Source organism: Tamandua tetradactyla, chromosome 23, assembly GCF_023851605.1.
Source record: "Tamandua tetradactyla isolate mTamTet1 chromosome 23, mTamTet1.pri, whole genome shotgun sequence".
In the NCBI taxonomy this organism is placed as follows: Eukaryota; Metazoa; Chordata; class Mammalia; order Pilosa; family Myrmecophagidae; genus Tamandua; species Tamandua tetradactyla.
The window spans coordinates 33,428,632-33,442,535 of record NC_135349.1 but is presented as its reverse complement, the minus strand read 5'-3'; the positions used below and the strand labels follow the sequence as shown (position 1 = coordinate 33,442,535).

The 13,904-nt window shown below is 36.6% G+C and overlaps 1 protein-coding gene across 5 annotated transcripts in view; it reads right to left on the bottom strand.

Moving 5' to 3' along the window:
- PALB2 (partner and localizer of BRCA2) overlaps window positions 1-13,904 on the bottom strand; it is a 41,711-nt gene that overhangs the window by 15,966 nt on the left and 11,841 nt on the right. For 3 of the 5 annotated variants that reach the window (XM_077141526.1, XM_077141527.1, XM_077141528.1), the window contains exon 4: window positions 1,294-2,769. In XM_077141526.1, the coding sequence (XP_076997641.1) occupies window positions 1,294-2,769 (1,476 nt within the window). Of the gene's footprint in view, window positions 1-1,293; window positions 2,770-13,904 lie in introns of those variants that run through there. The other 2 variants (XM_077141529.1, XM_077141530.1) reach the window with 2 other exon arrangements.

The following is a 13,904-nucleotide window of genomic DNA, read 5'->3' as shown; positions in this document are numbered from 1 at the left end:
CCTTTGGTAGCACCAAAAAGCAGAATGTTCTGGTGCCAGCAGCATTACTGGGAGAAGACTGGATCTAGTCTCAACCACTGATTGACTGTGTTACCTGGGTCAAGTCAGTTCACTTCATTTTCCCCTATCCCCTATGTCTCTCCTAAGGGACTAGACTAAAAATCTCTAAGGTCCTTTACACCTATAACATTATGATTCCAAAAGGCTACTAGAATACAACCTACAAAACACTGGCTCTTCTCACAGAAACAAAATTTCCCTTTCAAACAAAGTTATTTACTGCTCCTACATAACTGGAATTCTATACCAGTCAAAATGTAGCTGTAGATTATTAAAATCACAGCAGATTATTTCAAAGAATGTTTCTAGTTTATTAGTGGTTTGCCCTACTTTCTTATTCCTTTGTATTCTTACTGGCTTAAAAGAAAAGGGTGAAAAAAGTAACAATTATTATTTTTTAGCTTAATTAATTATAGCTTATAGACCAAGACCTGAGTTCAGTGGTACAGAACAGCCTGTTGCCTGTTTCTTGTGAAAGAATTTTATAGAAACAGTCACATTTATGTAATGTCTACAGCTGCTTTTGTACCATAGGTAAGCGGTTGTGACAGACTGCATAACCCACAAAGACTAAAATATTTACTATCTGGCCTATTATAGAACAAGTTGGCTGAGCCCTAGTATTGAGCCACAGTGAATTATTCAGTTTTTCTGCTCAGTTTATCAGCTATGATAATTCGTGAGTAAATGAATAAAAAAGTAAATTATAACACATCACTTGCTATCTCACAAAATCTTAAGTCCCACAGAACCAAAAGAGACTACATTAGATATTCCATCAAAAAAAGTTACTTAGACCTTTGCATTTTATTACATGATCACTCTAAGAGTTCATCAGTGGACTCTTACTCTAACACACATTTGATTTTTCTTAAAAAAAAAGCTTCTAACTATGGATAAAGATTGCACTGTACCTGAATAAATACTAATTTTAGGTAAAGTCCTGATATATTTTTCTTTTTAGTGTCTACTTTTCCAACCACATTAGTGAACTCTGGCACCATACCACCAGGTTTGACTCTTGGCTCTGAAACTTACTAGCTGTGTGACCTTGAGTAAGTCACTTTAAATCTCTCTGTGCCTTAGTTTCCTCATCTGTAAAGTGAGGATAAAAATAGATTCTCTCACATACAGGGTTGCTGTGCTGATTCAATGAGTTAGTATCTGAATAGCATTTCAAATGGGTCCAGGCACACAGTGTTAGCAACCATCATCAACCACACTGTGATTTACCTTTAACTCGCTCCTTGCTCTGAATCATTTCTTTTTCATTCTGATCTTGGTGCAAGACAACTTTTTCCTTGGTCCTCTTCACACCTGGCATGCGAGAAGTTGGCAAAAATAGTTCCTGACTAAATCCTGGGGTGCGGATTGATTTTCTTCTTCCTATGTGTTGCCTAGGAGATGGTTGGGTAACCACCTTCCTAGTAATGTCATTATCTTCAGTAGCCTCAGTTAATGAGAGGAATTTCTGAGAAGGACTTTTTGAACTTGGTTGTCCCACACATGTGTCAGATATCCCAATCTCACACTGATCAGTTTCTACATAGGAAAGGTTTAAATTTTTAGCTGTCTCCTTATTTTTATTTTTTGATCCTTTTTTCCTGACACCCAAATGACTGTGAATTACAGCTTCCAGGGCTACTTTCTTTTGGCATTTTGACATGCTTCGTGTCGTTCTAACATAATACTCTGCAGGAAACAGAGGGCTGTCAAGAACTGTGCAAGAATGTGTTTGATTTTCTGTAGAAACAGGAGGGATTGCTTCTAAGCAAAGACTCTGACATTGACTTAGAACCTCATTTTCCTGGAAACTTTCATTTCTATCATTAAGAGCATTCTTGGGAGAGTTCAAAGACTTCTCAGTGTGATTTTTTTCCTTTAAGTATTGTTTCTCATTTGGTGATAAGTTATTGTAAGTGAGCCCATTTAGAGAACATGAATCATCTACTGCTGAATTAGGACTTCTAGGCAACTGGTTACTTGCACTTATATCTTTATCTACCACTGGGTTATTTGTAATAAAAATCATATTTTTACCTTGTGCCTCTAAGTTTAAAGGTGAAGTAGGGCTAATGCTGACTAAAGGCTGGGTAATTAGTTCACAGTTACCTTTAGTTGGCATGTATTCAAGTTCCTGGCCACCCCTGTTATCTGGTGGAGTATGCAGAGGAACTGTGATCACCCTGGAAAGATTATTTCCTCTTAGAAGTCCATCAACACCTCTTCTTGGTTTGACACTTTGTGAAATTAATACATTCCCTCCATTAGTTTCTGTTATTGAAGCTGGAGAATGTGGAATTTCAGGCTTAGGACAAGAAAGGTGAGTTCCTATTTGGGATACTGGTGTCCCAGGATTCTCTCTGTTAATTTTTTCCTGTTCCTTCATTCTTTTTCCGGAGTATATAAGTGAATTAGATTTGAAGAAAGGTTCTCTTTCCTGTGAAATAAATTTTATTTTCTGCTGCTTCTCTCTTTTCCCTGGCAGCTTACTCTGACTTTTCTTACCACTGGGGCTGTTGACCTTGTATGGAAAATGTGTATGGATATCATTTATTCTTTGTAGAGGTAATCCTTCCACTGGGCCATCTCCAAGGTTAAAGGACTCAGGATTAACATCAGGTATGACAGGGGTCTTTTCTCCAGTTTTGTCATCAAGCTGGGTACTGAGTTGTGATTTCTCACAATGAGGTACTTTGTTTTTAGGTTCTGAGGAGGAAAAATAATTTATATAACTAACAGATTCCTTTAAAAATAAAACAAAAAGTATTCCATATTTATTTTAAAATATTACAAATAAATACTACCACACATATACTTAAGGGTCAATGGTACTTCATGCAGGCAGATCAAAGTTCAAAGTTTTTAATAATCTAATAAATAATAGTAATTTCAAGTAAATATACACCTAAAATAGAACTGTACTTAAAATTTCTTTACAAACTAAAAGATTATCTATTCTTTAACAGTCATCTTTTCATTTTTAAATCTCACTGGATTTTAATTGCATTTGTTTATAATTTTGGTTCAAGTAATTTTTGGGCGGTGGTGGTGGTACATGGTCCAAGAATCAAGTAATTTTTTAAATATAGAACTATTTATTGACCACAGTTCACCAGTATTTACAGTAAGCAATATAAAATTGGAAAATGTTCTAATTACTATGAAGTTACTGTTTTCTCCTGGCTTCTGCTGAACCAGTAACCCAACCCCCCCAACACTGAGCCAAAGGAACGCAATGGGGGTAAAGAAAAAACATGCAGGTCAACAGTTCCGATTATAAAAGTCTGTTTATCCATTTATGCCAACAGGTCCTAAACTGCAACATCTTTGACCATCTGATTAGATTTCCGTGAATCATGACCTTTTTAGTCAATACAGCACAGGGATTTTAACTTTCCATTAAGGAATGGCTCTCTAGAAGGAACCTTTAAATGCCCATTTAACTAAGCCTTGCTTAAAGCTAATGAAAACATGACAGTATTTACCTTGTTTTCTCATCTGGGTTGGGAGATTGTTGGTTGTAGTCTATTTTCCTCTCAGAGTTTCGCAAATATTTTGCATTTATATGACTACAAATTCAGACGTGGACTTTGCTCTGGCTGCTTTAAATTATGTAATTTAAATTATCTGTATTATATTTATGTTGTCCAATGTAATTTAAATTATCTGTATTACATTTAAGTTGTCCAATTAATTACCAAATCATCTATTTGATCTGAAAGTTTATGACTTCAGGAAAATTTTCAGTTTAACTTGTATGATTTCTTGTTCAGAATGATGGCATCCCAGAAGCACCATGAACTCATCCATGGTTATGAAATGCCATTTTTGTTTTGAATGGTCTTGTTTTTGATGAATATAAAAAATAATAACAATAAAAAATAAAAATTATGTGTATTTATACATACACACACATAAACAAATAAACAAAAAACCCCAGAGTGGTCACAGTGGTCTCTTAGGCATAAATGGGGTTAAACACAAGTTCTGATTAAATAATGACTATGAAAAATTTTTCCTAGATTTAGAAAAGCAGTTCTCTAATGAAAAGGAAATAACATACCTCAGTATCAAATATTCTTTTCTGATAAAGGAAGCAACTACAAAATTTTTATTTGTTCAGAGTAACCAGTGATACTGATCAAAACCAAAACAAAACAAAAGCCACTACACGCCACCAAAAAAACTAACTCCCCCAATAATATTACTTAAAAACAACCATATCAAAGTTGATTTCTATTACAATGTAGTTATTCTTCACAGTAATAAATTAAAAAACCAAAACCCAGATTTTATATATGTATATAAATATATACAAAGAGTAATGCAAACAGGGTACACAGGTGATTTCAGTGGTAGGATGCTCACCTTCCATGCAGAGACCAGGGTTCAATTTTTGGACAATGCACTCGCCCCCCACCCTCCAAAAAAAAAAAAAAAAAAAAGAAATGCAACAATTATTGAGCTTCATCTTTTGGACAAGAATGCAAAGTTAATCTCTTCATAAAAAGCAATTACAATTTGAGGACACTTCATGTTTCCCTCTTTTGGCAGTGAAGCAGGATAAAATAGGAAAACTCTAAGTCCCTGGTTTCCTGTTCCGCTCTGAAGGAGTTAACAGACATCTCAAAGTCCCTAATTTCTCATCTAGCTCCACAGGAACTAATATAGAGCTGCAAACTTCCTGGGACAAAAACTTCCCTAAAGCCTCCAAACCTCCCCAAACCACTGAAATCTCCCCAAACATAAAAGCTTGTAAAATTCTGAGCCCAAAGCAAACTCTTGGTTAATAATAGGAAACAAAGGGTCATGAAGACTGTTAACATTTGCCCAAAGACAAATTTTAGGTATGTGACAACAGGAATTCTGCTAGTTATCTCCTCCTAGAACAAAGAAAACACCTAGTATTCAAAGGTTATTATGGAAAACTGCTACCTATAAAACTTTCCTATAAAACAAGTTGGCCCACTCCATTCAGTTTGTGTCCCTCCCTTAGGCATGCTGGTGTTACATATAGTCTCTCTCTTTGATAAACTTCTTTTAATAAACTTTAGTGCTTATCCTACTGGTCCCCTTGTCTCTGGGTCACAAAGCAAGTCTTAATAAATTTAAAAAGATTGAAATCATAAAAAATACTTTCTCAGATCATAAAGATATGAAGTTGGAAATCAATACTAGGCAGAGCGCCAGAAAATTCACAAATATATGGAGGCCAATATATGGACCCCAGTGGGTCAAGGAAGAAATTATAAGAGAAATCAGTTAATATCTCAGGGAAATGAAAATGAAAACACAACATATAAGACGTATGGAATGCAGCAAAGGCAGTGCTAAAAGGGAAATTTATTGTCCTAAATGCCCATATCAAAAAAGAAGAAAGAGCAAAATCAAGGAATTCACTGTCCACTTGGAAGAACTAGAGAAAGAACAGCAAACTAACCCCAAGTCAAGCAAAAGGAAAGAAAGAATGGTGATCAGAGCAGAAATAAATGAAACTGAGAACATGAAAACAATCGAGAAAATCAACAAAACCAGAAGGTGGTTCTATGAGAAAATCAGTAAGATTGATGGACTCTTAGCGAGGTTGACAGAAAGAAGAGAAAGGATACAAATAAATAAAATCAGGAATGGAAGAATGGAAGACAAGACATAACCACTGACCCTGGAGAAATAATGGAGGTAATGAAAGGATACTATGGAAACTTTATGCTAATAAACTAGAAATTGTGGATGGAATGGGCAACTTCCTAGAAAGGCATGAACAACCAACACTGACTCGAGAAAAAACAGACAACCTCAACAAACCAATCACAAGTAAAGAAATTGAAAAAGTCATTAAGAACCTCCCAAAAAAGAAAAGTCCAGGACCAGATGACATCACGTGTGAATTCTACCAAACATTCAAGAAAGAATTAGTACCAATCCTGCTCAAACTCTTCAAAAAAAATTGAAGAGGAGGGAAGGCTACCTAACTCATTCCATGAAGCCAACATCAACCTCATACCAAACTGTACAAAGAAATTACAAGAGAATAATAGATCAGTTTCTCTAATGAATATAGATGCAAAAATCCTCAACAAGACTTCCGGAGAAGATGGCGGCTTAGTAAGACGCGTGGATCTTAGTTTCTTCTCCAGGACAGCTACTAGGGGAGTAGAAACGATACAGAACAGCTCCCAAAGCCACAACAAAGATAAAAAAGACAGCGTACCCCATCCTGGAACGGCTGGCTGGCTGAGAGAAGCCGCTCGGGTGAGATCGCCGAGGCGCGCGGGCTTCACCGGGCGGGGCGGCAAGCGGCCGGACTCACTCCCTTCCCCCTTCCCGGGCCGGCTGGGAGAATTGGAGAGGCGGTCCCCTGAAACCAAGGCGGCTGGCGCCCACACCACGCGCAGCCCCCCGGACCAATTGAGAGAATTGGATCAGAAATCCCCAGGCCGCGGAGAACGGTGACGGGTGGGGGAGGCGCCTTCCAAACCATGACTCCCCGGGAACGTGCACTCTCCCGGGTGGGCCGCTGCCGCTGGCGCCCTCCAGCCACGCTTGTCGCCCCAGGCCAACTAGGAAATTTGGACGGGTGCTTTCCCGGGCTGCGGCGGCCAGCAACCCTCCCCGCGTTCGGACCCCGGGCCGGCTCGCACTCTTCCAAGCCGCTTCGGCTAGCGAACCTCTCGGACAGCGAGAGTTTTCCAAAGTTAAAGGTCCCACAGCACCTTTTACTGGTGGGACCCACAGACAAACGTGTGCCACAAGCACCACCTACTGGGCAGGATAAGAAAAACAAAACCCAGAGATTTCACAGAAAAATCTTCCAAACTTTTGGATCCAATACCCAGGGAAATCTGTCTAAATGCACAGACGCCAACAGAAGATAACGGATCACGCTCAAATAATTGAAAATATGGCCCAGTCAAAGGAACAAACCAATAGTTCAAATGAGATACAGGAGCTGAGACAACTAATGCTGAATATACGAACAGAAATGGAAAACCTCTTCAAAAACGAAATTGATAAATTGAGGGAGGACATGAAGAAGACATGGGCTGAACATAAAGAAGAAATAGAAAAACTGAAAAAACAAATCACAGAACTTATGGAAGTGAAGGACAAAGTAGAAAAGACAGAAAAAACAGTGGATACCTACAGTGATAGATTCAAAGAGACAGAAGATAGAATTAGTGATTTGGAGGATGGAACATCTGAATTCCAAAAACAAACAGAAACTATCGGGAAAAGAATGGAAAAATTTGAACAGGGTATCAGGGAACTCAAGGACAATATGAAGCGCACAAATATACGTGTTGTGGGTGTCCCAGAAGGAGAAGAGAAGGGAAAAGGAGGAGAAAAACCAATGGAAGAAATTATCACTGAAAATTTCCCAACTCTTATGAAAGACCTAAAATTACAGATCCAAGAAGTGCAGCGCACCCCAAAGAGATTAGACCCAAATAGGTGTTCCCCAAGACACTTATTAGTTAGAATGTCAGAGGTCAAAGAGAAAGAGAGGATCTTGAAAGCAGCAAGAGAAAAACAATCCATCACATACAAGGGAAACCCAATAAGACTATGTGTAGATTTCTCAGCAGAAACCATGGAAGCTAGAAGACAGTGGGATGATATATTTAAATTACTAAAAGAGAAAAACTGCCAACCAATACTTCTATATCCAGCAAAATTGTCCTTCAAAAATGAGGGAGAAATTAAAACATTCTCAGACAAAAAGTCACTGAGAGAATTTGTGACCAAGAGACCAGCTCTGCAAGAAATACTAAAGGGAGCACTAGAGTCAGATACAAAAAGACAGAAGAGAGAGGTATGGAGAAGAGTGTAGAAAGAAGGAAAGTCAGATATGATATATATAATACAAAAGGCAAAATGGTAGAGGAAAATATTATCCAAACAGTAATAACACTAAATGATAATGGACTGAATTCCCCAATCAAAAGACATAGAATGGCAGAATGGATTAAAAAACAGGATCCTTCTATATGCTGTCTACAGGAAACACATCTTAGACCCAAAGATAAACATAGGTTGAAAGTGAAAGGTTGGGAAAAGATATTTCATGCAAATAACAACCAGAAAATAGCAGGAGTGGCTACACTAATATCCAACAAGTTAGACTTCAAATGTAAAACAGTTAAAAGAGACAAAGAAGGACACTATATACTAATAAAAGGAACAATTAAACAAGAAGACATAACAATCATAAATATTTACGCACTGAACCAGAATGCCCCAAAATACGTGAGGAATACACTGCAAACACTGAAAAGGGAAATAGACACGAATACCATCATAGTTCGAGACTTCAATTCCCCACTCTCATCAATGGACAGAACATCTAGACAGAGGATCAATAAAGAAATAGAGAATCTGAATATTACTATAGATGAGCTAGACTTAACAGACATTTATAGGACATTAAATCCCACAACAGCAGGATACACCTTTTTCTCAAGTGCTCATGGATCATTCTCAAAGATAGACCATATGCTGGGTCACAAAGCAAGTCTTAACAAATTTAAAAAGATTGAAATCATACACAACACTTTCTCGGATCATAAAGGAATGAAGTTGGAAATCAATAATAGGCGGAGTGCCAGAAAATTCACAAATACGTGGAGGCTCAACAACACACTCTTAAACAACGAGTGGGTCAAAGAAGAAATTGCAAGAGAAATTAGTAAATACCTTGAGGCAAATGAAAATGAAAACACAACATATCAAAACTTATGGGACGCAGCAAAGGCAGTGCTAAGAGGGAAATTTATTGCCCTAAATGCCTATATCAGAGAGAAGAAAAGGGAAAAATGCAGGAATTAACTGTTCACTTGGAAGAACTGGAGAAAGAACAGCAAACTAATCCCAAAGCAAGCAAAAGGAAAGAAATAACAAAGATCAGAGCAGAAATAAATGAAATTGAAAACATGAAAACAATTGAGAAAATCAATAAGACCAGAATTGGTTCTATGAGAAAATCAATAAGATTGATGGGCCCTTATCAAGATTGACAAAAAGAAGAAGAGAGAGGATGCAAATAAATAAGATCAGAAATGGAAGAGGAGACATAACTACTGACCTCACAGAAATAAAGGAGGTAATAACAGGATACTATGAACAACTTTATGCTAATAAATACAACAATTTAGATGAAATGGACGGGTTCCTGGAAAGACATGAACAACCAACTTTGACTCAAGAAGACATAGATGACCTCAACAAACCAATCACAAGTAAAGAAATTGAATTAGTCATTCAAAAGCTTCCTAAAAAGAAAAGTCCAGGACCAGATGGCTTCACATGTGAATTCTACCAAACGTTCCAGAAAGAATTAGTACCAATTCTCCTCAAACTCTTCAAAAAAATCGAAGTGGAGGGAAAACTACCTAATTCATTCTATGGAGCCAACATCACCCTCATACCAAAACCAGGCAAAGATATTACAAAAAAAGAAAACTACAGACCAATCTCTCTAATGAATATAGATGCAAAAATCCTCAATAAAATTCTAGCAAATCGTATCCAACAACATATTAAAAGAATTATACATCATGACCAAGTAGGATTCATCCCAGGTATGCAAGGATGGTTCAACATAAGAAAATCAATTAATGTAATACACCATATCAACAAATCAAAGCAGAAAATTCACATGATCATCTCAATTGATGCAGAGAAGGCATTTGACAAGATTCAACATCCTTTCCTGTTGAAAACACTTCAAAACATAGGAATACAAGGGAACTTCCTTAAAATGATAGAGGGAATATATGAAAAACCCACAGTTAATATCATCCTCAATGGGGAAAAATTGAAAACTTTCCCCCTAAGATCAGGAACAAGACAAGGATGTCCACTATCACCACTATTATTCAACATTGTGTTGGAGGTTCTAGCCAGAGCAATTAGACAAGAAAAAGAAATACAAGGCATCAAAATTGGAAAGGAAGAAGTAAAACTATCACTGTTTGCAGACGATATGATACTATACGTCGAAAACCCAGAAAAATCCACAACAAAACTACTAGAGCTAATAAATGAGTACAGTAAAGTAGCAGGTTACAAGATCAACATTCAAAAATTTGGAGCATTTCTATACACTAGTAATGAACAAGCTGAGGGGGAAATCAAGAAACGAATCCCATTTACAATTGCAACTAAAAGAATAAAATACCTAGGAATAAATTTAACTAAAGAGACAAAAAACCTATATAAAGAAAACTACAAAAAACTGTTAAAAGAAATCACAGAAGACCTAAATAGATGGAAGGGCATACCATGTTCATGGATTGGAAGACTAAATATAGTTAAGATGTCAATCCTACCTAAATTGATCTAAAGATTCAATGCAATACCAATCAAAATCCCAACAACTTATTTTTCAGAAATAGAAAAACCAATAAGCAATTTATCTGGAAGGGCAGGGTGCCCCGAATTGCTAAAAACATCTTGAGGAAAAAAGACGAAGCTGGAGGTCTCGCGCTGCCTGACTTTATGAAGCCACAGTGGTCAAAACAGCATGGTATTGGCATAAAGATAGATATATCGACCAATGGAATCGAATAGAGTGCTCAGATATAGACCCTCTCATCTATGGACATTTGATCTTTGGTAAGGCAGTCAAGCCAACTCACCTGGGACAGAACAGTCTCTTCAATAAATGGTGCCTAGAGAATTGGATATCCATATGCAAAAGAATGAAAGAAGACCCATCTCTCACACCCTATACAAAAGTTAACTCAAAATGGATCAAAGATCTAAACATTAGGTCTAAGACCATAAAACAGTTAGAGGAAAATGTTGGGAGATATCTTATGGATCTTACAACTGGAGGCGGTTTTATGGACCTTAAACCTAAAGCAAGAACACTGAAGAAGGAAATAAATAAATGGGAGCTCCTCAAAATTAAACACTTTTGTGCATCAAAGAACTTCATCAAGAAAGTAGAAAGACAGCCTACACAATGGGAGACAATATTTGGAAATGATATATCAGATAAAGGTCTAGTATCCAGAATTTATAAAGAGATTGTTCATCTCAACAACAAAAAGACAGCCAACCCAATTACAAAATGGGAAAAAGACTTGAACAGACACCTATCAAAAGAGGAAATACAAATGGCCAAAAGGTACATGAAGAGATGCTCAATGTCCCTGGCCATTAGAGAAATGCAAATCAAAACCACAATGAGATATCATCTCACACCCACCAGAATGGCCATTATCAACAAAACAGAAAATGACAAGTGCTGGAGAGGATGTGGAGAAAGAGGCACACTTATCCACTGTTGGTGGGAATGTCAAATGGTGCAACCACTGTGGAAGGCAGTTTGGCGGTTCCTCAAAAAGCTGAATATAGAATTGTCATATGACCCAGCAATACCATTGCTGGGAATCTACTCAAAGGACTTAAGGGCAAAGACACAAACGGACATTTGCACACCAATGTTTATAGCAGCGTTATTTACAATTGCAAAGAGATGGAAACAGCCGAAATCTCCATCAACAGAAGAGTGGCTAAACAAACTGTGGTATATACATACGATGGAATACTATGCAGCTTTAAGACAGGATAAACTTATGAAGCATGTAATAACATGGATGGACCTAGAGAACATTATGCTGAGTGAGTCTAGCCAAAAACTAAAGGACAAATACTGTATGGTTCCACTGATGTGAACAGACATTCGAGAATAAATTTGGAATATGTCATTGGTAACAGAGTCCAGCAGGAGGTAGAAAGAGGGTAAGATAATGGGCAATTGGAGTTGAAGGGATACAGACGGTGTAACAGGACTAGATACAAAAACTCAAAAATGGACAGCACATAATACCTAATTGTAAAGTAATCATGTTAAAACACTGAATGAAGCTGCATCTGAGCTATAGGTTTTTGTTTTGTTTTGATTTTACTATTATTACTTTTATTTTTTTCTGTATATTAACATTCTATATCTTTTTCGGTTATGTTGCTAGTTCTTCTAAACCGATGCAAATGTACTAAGAAATGATGATCATGCATCTATGTGATGATGTTAAGAATTACTGATTGCATATGTAGAATGGTATGATTTCTAAATGTTGGGTTAATTTCTTTTTTTCCGTTAATTAAAAAAAAAAAAAAAAAGAGAAGGGGTAATTGGAGCTGAAGGGATACAGACTGTACAACGGGACTGGATATAAAAACTCAGAAATGGACAGCACAATACTACCCAGTTGTAATGCAATTATGTTAAAACACTGAATGAAGCTGCATGTGAGGTATAGGTTTTTTTTTTCTTTCTATTATTGCTTTAATTCTTATTCTGTTGTCTTTTTCTTTTTCTAAATCGATGCAAATGTACTAAGAAATGATGAATATGCAACTATGTGATGTTATTAAGAATTATTGATTGTACATGTAGAATGGAATGATTTCTAATTGTTTTGTTAATTCTTTTTTTAATTAATAATAAAAAAAAAATCCTCAACAAAATTCTTGCAAATCAAATCCAGCACCACCTTAAAAAAATGATACACCATGAACAAGTAGGATTCATCCCAGCTATGTAAGGATGGTTCAACATAAGAAAATCAGTTAATGTAATCACCATATCAACAAATCAAAGCAGAAAAAACCACATGATCATCTTGATTGATGCAGAAAAGGCATTTGACAAAATTCAACATCCTTTCTTGTTGAAAACACTTCCAAGTATAAGAATAGAAGGGAACTTCCTCAACCTGATAAAGGGAATATATGAAAAACCCACAGATAACATCATCCTCAATGGGGAAAAAACTGAAACTTTTCCTCTGAGATCAGGAACAAGACAACATGTCCACTGTCACCACCATTATTCAATTTTATAGTGTTGGAAGTTCTAGCCAGAGCATTTAGACAAGAAAAAGAAATACAAGGCATTAAAATTGGAAAGGAAGAAGTAAAACTCTCATTGTTTGTAGATGTTATGATAGTATATGTCGAAAACCCTGAAAATCCACAGCAAAACTACTGGAGCTAATAAATGAGTACAGCAAAGTGGCAGGCTACAAGATCAACACTCAAAACTCTGTAGTGTTTCTGTACACTAGTAATGAGCAATCTGAGGGGAAAATCAAGAAAACAATTCCATTTACAATTGCAGCCAAAAGAATAAAATATTTAGGAATAAACTTAACTAAGGATACAAAAGATCTATACGAAGAAAACTATAAGAAATTGCTAAAAGAAATCACAGAAGCCCTCAATAAATGGAAGGGTGTATACCTGGTTCATGGATTGGAAGACTAAATAGTTAAGATGTCAATTCTACTTAAACTGATTTATAGATTCAATGCAATACCAATTAAAATCCAAAAACCTTAATTTTCAGAAATAGAAAAACCAATAGCCAAATGTATCTGGAAGGGCAGGGTGCCCCAAATAGCTAAAAACATCCTGAGAAAGAAAAATGAAGTCAGAGGTCTCACACTACCTGACTTTAAGGCGTATTACGAAGCTATAGTGGTCAACACGGCATGGTACTGGCATAAAACAGATATACTGACTGGCATAAAATAGATATACTGACCAACGGAATTGAATAAAATGTTCAGATATAGACCCTCTCATCTACAGACAATTGATCTTTGATAAGGCAGTCAAGCCAACTTACCTGGGACAGAACAATCTCTTCAATAAACGGTGCCTAAAGAACTGGATATCCACATGCAAAAGAATGGAAGAGGATCCATATCTCACACCCTATACAAAAATTAACTCAAATGGATCAAAAACCTAAACACTGTATCTTAGACCATAAAACTGTTAGAAGAAAATGTAGGGAAATATCTTATCAATCTTATAATAGGAGGCAG